The sequence below is a fragment of the Micropterus salmoides genome, unplaced genomic scaffold (assembly GCF_014851395.1).
Source record: "Micropterus salmoides isolate LMB-PRFRI ecotype aquatic unplaced genomic scaffold, ASM1485139v1 Ms_hic_scaffold_21, whole genome shotgun sequence".
Classification (NCBI taxonomy): Eukaryota; Metazoa; Chordata; class Actinopteri; order Centrarchiformes; family Centrarchidae; genus Micropterus; species Micropterus salmoides.
The window spans coordinates 21,466,966-21,474,311 of record NW_024041262.1 but is presented as its reverse complement, the minus strand read 5'-3'; the positions used below and the strand labels follow the sequence as shown (position 1 = coordinate 21,474,311).

At 37.1% G+C, this 7,346-nt stretch overlaps 1 protein-coding gene across 1 annotated transcript; it reads left to right on the top strand.

Annotated features, from left to right (window-relative positions):
- Positions 1 to 822: 822 nt before the first annotated feature.
- LOC119916205 (interferon a3-like) lies at positions 823 to 2,316 on the top strand. Its single transcript, XM_038736136.1, has 5 exons — positions 823 to 1,089; positions 1,195 to 1,287; positions 1,497 to 1,646; positions 1,758 to 1,841; positions 1,924 to 2,316. The coding sequence occupies exons 1-5, from the start codon at positions 958 to 960 to the stop codon at positions 2,020 to 2,022; spliced, it is 558 nt and encodes a 185-aa protein (XP_038592064.1). The 5' UTR covers positions 823 to 957; the 3' UTR covers positions 2,023 to 2,316.
- The last annotated feature ends 5,030 nt before the right edge of the window (positions 2,317 to 7,346 follow it).

Sequence of the window (7,346 nt, the reverse complement as noted above, 5' to 3'; positions counted from 1 at the left end):
TGCTGTAATATGGAAGTTAATAGGTGAAGAAGAATCCCCTTCTCCACAGGTTTTCTGGTTCTCACGGTTAAGCAGAGATGTTCTACTGAAAACAACGTGAAATGTCACGCACCATTCATTCATATGGACGCGCGTCACAGCGCAGGCCGCAGTCACGGAGGCGCTTTCATTTTCTCTCTGCAGGAACTTCCCCCTTTATGGCACCGTCTGGACACAGTGCAATCACGTGTATCAAGTGTAATCAATTCATTAATGATTATTATGAATCCACACAGAACTTATGATGCAATTCTAACAATTTAAGTCTTATGTAGTTTTTTGTTTTTAAAATGGGCTCCATTTACATCGCATTGGACAGCGTGCAGACAGAAAGAGACGAAATGACGGTCCGGCATTAAAGTCAGATGACATAATCAGAAATGTACAAAATACGAAACAATCTAAACAAACAGAATTTAATAGGTAGACCTAAATGAATGTTAAAATAGCCTTAACTTGTTCTCAGTGACAGAGATTTCATTCAAGGAAAATTCAATGTGAGTGTCTACAATTTTCTCTTTTTCTAATATATAAGCTAATAATAACATACTTCTGATTGGAACTATTCCAATATTATGAATAGCGAGGTGTGTTTGTCTTTGTACTTTTAAGGTATTGTATATGTTTTTTTTCCATGGGCTATTCCAATAGAAATCTCTTTTAATATATTTTAGTTTTGCGGTGTTTGGTTTAAGCTTTTATCGTAGGAGATTTGTTTTTTCATTAGAACACTAATTCATTCCGAAATAGGTGACATTAAACATGAGGTTTGAATACCGTGGAATCCCGTGTTACCTCAGGTGTATGGAAAGTGAAATAGCTGCCTCCTATAAATGAGGTGCTGCAGGTCTGCTGCAACACAACACACAAGAGAAATCAGTATTTGCTCCTTCCAAAGGCGAATTCTACCTTCTAAAAATGCTCAACAGGATTTTCTCTGTTTGCCTGCTTCTCAGTCTGTACAGTGCAGCCTCCTCCCTCAGCTGCAGATGGATGGATCACAAATTCAGTCAGCACAGTGAAAAGTCTTTGGAGCTACTAGACAGGATGGTACGTTGATTCATTTATATTATTCAAAGTATCTATATTTAATGAATTTACTTTACTGTCTTTTTACTTCAGAGCATGACCTGTGTGTTTATTTGTATGATGCAGGAGAACAATTCAACTAACACCACTGGGGATGCTGAAGTGAAGAGCACTGCAGCCTTCCCTTATGATCTGTACAGCCAGGCGTCCAAAGCATCAGTGAGTCATCCTCAACTTTTGTCTAAATGCAAAATAGAAGAAGCCAAAGACACGACTTGATTTGTTTATCTTTAATGAGAGGAATGATTTTCAGAGATTATTAAATCTGTTGTTAAGTTTTCCACTCAAAAAGTGGAATGAATCTACCTACTGTAAGACTGATTTTCTTCTTCTTCTATTTCTTCTTCTTCTTCTATTTCTTCTTCCAGGCTGAGGAGAAACTTGGCTTCACAGTTCAGATTCTGGAGGAGGCGGCTGCTCTGTTTGAGGAGGATCACAGCTCTGCATCATGGGAGGAGAGGACACTGGAGGACTTTCTCAATGTTGTAACCCAGCAGGCTGACGGCCTTCGCTCCTGTGTGAGTCTCAGTGTGGATTAACGAAGCCTCACTGGTTCCCTTAACAACTTAAAGATCAATATTCTTTGACTGATATCCTGTTTGTAATAATTTTTACTTTTTAAAATTTAGATTGGGAGCCACGGCCACAAGAAGAAGAACAAGAAGCTGCACATGTATTTCAAGAGACTCTCACGCCACGTCCTAGAGCAAATGGTAAGTCTGTCTATTTACCTCCCTACCTACCAACCAACCAACCATCCAATCATGTTTAATGATAATATTCTTCTGTCTGTAGGGCCACGGTGCTGAAGCCTGGGAGCTGGTCAGGAAGGAAATTAGAGACCATCTGACGAGAGCCGACCTGCTGGTTTCATCTCTACTCACCACCAACTAAATTATTATCTTCAGATTAATAATATGTTCATTTATTTACTTACATGAAGTCTATTTATCGATTTGTTAATGCATTCATTTATTTTTCAAGCTGCTTGTTTATTTATTTGTTGGTTTTCTACTCAACTTTTTTATAAATTAAGTTTCTTCAGATGAAGAATGTGATAATTTATTTGCTTTAATTAAGTTTATTTATCTATTTATTAATGCATTTATTTATTTATCGCGCTTTTGTGTGTATTTATTAGTGGATTGGTTGATATTCCACATAACCTATTTATAAATTATTGTTTGTTGATCAACTTGTTTATTTATTTAAGTATATTTTTATACCTGTAAACGCCAATAAAAATAATAATTTTCTTCAGCACATGGGAATGTTTTTGTTGTTTTTATTCCTATTACAAGATAAAAAGGCACACAGATTTTTAATATAATCACACAACAGGAACAAGTGGGGCCTTGCTTAGGATCTGATGCACACAAGATTTCTGTAACATTTTCTCTCACAAATATTTGCGATAAGCATGTTCTTAAATAATTAAAGAAGTCAAAAATCCAACACAACACTTCTTACTTTAAAAAAAAAAAAGCGTCTTAAAGCACCAAAAATGTCAGCTGTGGAGTCCTACTTGTAGAATGGTTCCTTTACATTTCAGTGGACTTCAAATCACATATGATTAAATCAATCAAGTGTTACTAAATAGCATAAAATCAACAGCGCATATTTACATAAAGCACACATTTTAGAATAAGTATGATGTTGCACATTTACAAACAAACATACAGAAGAAAATGACAAATCTCCACACCTGAGCAGGTCCACTAAGGACTCTCGCTAACGTACGATTTTGACTTTTATAACCAACAACCTGTTAGTAGTAAGTTATTGTGGGATTGTAGAGGTGATGAGATGAAAAGTCGTTCAGTCTCACTCCCATGGGGCCTCAGCTCCATCCGCCTCGGCGTAAACAGACAGTTCCTCATACAGACCTCCTCCACATGTCTCAATCGCCAAGCCCTGAGAGATGAACATTTGTCACTTTAAGTCAGTTGACATTTATATGTGTAAAGTCCAAGTGGGCAAATCTATACAGCTTTAATTTGCATTGTGAATGATTCAGATGTGTCTCAAAGATAAAGACATGCACCTGCTAAATGTCACAGTAGAGAAGTTGACATTTAAATATCTTTCATATTATTAGTGTTTATATCTATGCTGCTCCTGACTGTTATTGGCTTGAAAAAGAGGCATCTCAGAGTTTATGATACACAATTATTTGGCTCTAACTTTCCAGAGACATTCTGGTATTGCAGGTTAACAGATCAAGCAGAAGTACTACAAATTTGCTAATTCTCAGTATCTCTCAAATGAAAAGATTTGCAGCTTGCTTTGTTTGCTGCAAGTTAGCCGATTATACATTAAGTATTTGGTTTGATAAAACAAGTCACCTTTGCATCACCTATCATCAGATAATTCATAATCAAAATAATCATTAGTTGCAGCCCTAGATTAATCAACTAATGGTTTCAGGACTGGTAGACATGTGTTTATCACCATCATGGCAAGCAGTAAAGTCGACTGTAATGTTTTGTATAAATGTATGTGTAGGATGAGGTAGAGGATAATAGACATTGCTTAAAGGTACATCATGTTATGCATCAAAGCTGTGGCAATTTTGTTTATGAAGTCTATTTATCCATGTTGGAAATGGGTAGTGTATGTTAGTTTTTAATGTTTGCATATATATATTTAAAAACAATCTCATGTGTTATCTTCATTATCTTTCTCTGAAAACAGACTACAAATCTGAAATAAAGTAACCTGATAGCCAGTTGATAGAATGTGATAACTTGGTCTAGGTATACAGAATATAGTATATTAAAACAAACAAGTTTATATCAGTCTTTGTCTCAACATACAACTTCCTCTTTCCCCCCAGATGGCCAGGAAGTAATGGTATTGTGGAGTCAAAAATAACATGCAAAACACTATGCACTATGCAGTGTAGCAGTGTTTAAACAGACATAAATAATACAATCAAATGACCATTTAAAGCAAATTCAAGTTAATTGTATTGCTGTAACAACATTTCATTTTACTAACCTATTATTTAGTACCAAGACTGTAATAATTGTTTGTATCATTAAAATTTTTCAGTCACTAATCAAATTTATGATATTGCAAACGTTTACATTTACCTGAGATATAGATCAAAGCAAGCCCACAGAATCCAGCCAGCAACCAGGGCATGATGACATGCAAAAAGAAAAATATTTCGAATGCTGATGTCCACACGAATGCCCAAATCTCTCTGCAGTCATTAAGATGTTGTGAACGATGAGAAGTGTCTGCACCAGTGGGTGTTCTGTCTGTCACTGCGCAGGCTTTAATGTCAGGCAAATAAGGGGAAGAGTACTGTCACTCACCAAAAATAAGTCTGAACAGCCCACACATTTAACATTAAAAACCTGTCTACTTTCATTCATGTATGACACAGTGTTGACAGTGTTAGGAGCCACAGTGTAAAGAAAAAATCTTCTTTTTGGATATAAATAAGGATGGAAGGTTTCTTGCACATGATTTCACATGTTCTTGATCATATTGGATATCACTGTCTTTGGTTTACTTAGTTGTAGTGTGTGTCTATCCCTTGGTTAATGTTAGTGTTGACTCCAAAGTCAAAAGATTAGTGACAAGATATTGAAATGCTTGATTTAAAAGTGTAAAATGCGTATTATCAGAATGTGTGTTTGAACAAAAGGCCTATGATCATTTTGACATTTTGGTTAGTGGCACGTCCATACATCTTTTAGAAGATTGTTTTAGTCATGTGCCTGTGATGGACGGGCGACCTGTCCAGGGTGTACCCCGCCTTTCGCCCGATGTGAGCTGGGATTGGCTCCAGCCCCCCGCGACCCTGTACGCAGGATAAGCGGTTGACGATGGATGGATGGATGGTTTTAGTCATGTGACATCTAGAAGAGATGGGGAGCTAATGGTGACTATGTTACTTAAGGACCACACCTGCCCTTGCCCAGTCGATTTCTTCTGACTGACTTTTGAGAGAACCACCTCACGCTCTGATTTGTCCGCTGTGAATCACAGGTGGGAAAGTGAAATCTTTTGGGCTAAAACATAATGGTTCTTTTTATGTCATCCATGCTATAAGTTCCTCTGCGACAGTGTTTACAGCCATGCTAGCAGCGTGGTTATAGGGATAGCAATGCCAACGTGTCAGTGTGTCATTTGGTGTTTTGGATGTTTTAGCTTTAAATATTTTGGTTCAAACATGTTTCCCAGAAGTTGTATCCTATTGACAGTTGTGGTTTTCAGTGCATACATTCATGTCCGCATCAGGATGAATTATAATAACTTTTATGATCCCCTTTTTTCACATCAAAATTTTCATTTATCTCATACTTTAGTTTATGACCAAAAACTTGCAAGATTAATGCTATACCAATAAGCCTCAGTAGTATTTTGTGTGCCCCACAGAGCCGCTGGCATGGCTGTCTTGTTATGCAATACCCGCATGCAGTCAAGAGTGAAGTTTTCAGGTCAGCCAAGCTGATCACATTTCCCTAATTCCCTAAGCGAATATGCATTTTACATCACCCACTCAGTTTTTATCTACTGTATGGAGTTTTCACAGTGTGTGAGTAGGAGATATACTGCTTCCTCCAACGACCATGTAAAGCTGACAGGAAATACTGTTCCTCCTCCTTTAATGAGAGGTGACTCAGAAAATCAGTCTCAAACTTGACAGGGCCTGCCATTTTTTCATTTTCAATCTTTCATTTTGAATAAGCAGTGGGGGCTGCCCAAAAATGATTTAGATCAAGCATATCAAACGAGAACTTTTACTTGTAGAGCTGCAGCAATTCAAGATTCAATGCTTTATAGCCATATTAACCGCATATGAATTTGTTTTGTTGTGCTCAATAACAAAAAAACAAAACATGTAAAACTAAATAAAATAAAATAATGACATAGTCACAGGTGTCATTTACACTGGGGACGCTGGGGACATGTCCCCATCACTTTTTGAAATCATTTGTTAAAAATGTTCCAAAAAAATAGCTTTCAACAAGAAATGTAAAATAAAAAATGAAATTGCTTTGAGAATTTTTATTTGCACAATAAGAAAAACATGCAATGCAATTAAAATTTAGAAGAAACACGTGCATTGTCCAAAACTTAAGCAACCAAAAAAAGCTACTGATTACTGCATTATATTTCATTATATTTTTATATTTTTGAATTGTCACCTGCAACCTGAATTTTGTGTTTCCCTTAATAAAAATAAAGAAATTTATACCATAAATTGGTGCAGAAAATGTCTCCAGAAAGCATGAAATTAAGAGTTTAATCTTCTGGGGGAGGACCACCAGACTCCCCGCTCATTCATTTCAGCATCAAATATTTAATCTAAATGCTAAAAACCTTCTTGTCTTGTACATTGTCACGTCTCATGACACAAATGTATCATCACGCCCCTTATCTGAGCCCTTATGTCCCCACCACTTTTCAACACAATATAACACCCTTGGACATAGTACACACTACAAAAACAAAAAACAGACCATTACAGGCAGATGCCTCAGGATGCTGCAGGATGGAGTGAAGAGATACGGCATCATCTACCAATCTATTGGCCCAAAACTGATGTTTACACAGCCTACTATCTGCTCATACACCTTAATTACAACAGATGTTAAGGCAACCGTCCTGACAGTCATTTAAGAAGCAAACACTGGCCTTCTTAGGCACAGGAATTATTACTGTGGATTTAAAGCATGCTGGTAATTTACACCAGTTGTTTTGTGAGGGCAGATCTGCCCCTCACAAAATTATATGCCCTGCAGCCAAAGTGGGCCCACTTTAGTTATGCACCAGACAACATCCTCCTCCACAAAACCATAATACAAATATCTTTTTGTCATGGTTCTGCAGCTGAAGCGGTAAGAGAAGATAGACACACTCTGTTGGAGATATTATTAAATCGAGTGTTTGGTCTTATAGTTGGTATTTTGCCACAGTCCCTGTCACACACCTCTGCTGTCAATGTCCTGGAGCTTGCTTTCCAGCTTGTCTTTGTGTTATTATAAATTCATATTTATTGGATTTGTGGAGTTCTTTATCTCCTCTCTTGTAACTAATACCAGTCACTGTCTTGATAGGAATGCACACAGTGTCTGAGAAACAGATAGTGTTGGTGTAGTCCTCTAAGTCATGGCATGACTCCTTAAAGACAGATCTGAATAGTCACTGAGCCTCTCCATAGCCTGGGGAAATCATTGATTCATACCTTAGTATATTAA

Coding starts and splice junctions, on each gene's coding strand:
- LOC119916205 (XM_038736136.1), top strand. CDS start 958: ATGCTCAACAGGATTTTCTCTGTTTGCCTGCTTCTCAGTCTGTACAGT. Junction 1,090..1,194: donor TGGAGCTACTAGACAGGATG/GTACGTTGATTC, acceptor TGTATGATGCAG/GAGAACAATTCAACTAACAC. Junction 1,647..1,757: donor CTGACGGCCTTCGCTCCTGT/GTGAGTCTCAGT, acceptor TTTAAAATTTAG/ATTGGGAGCCACGGCCACAA.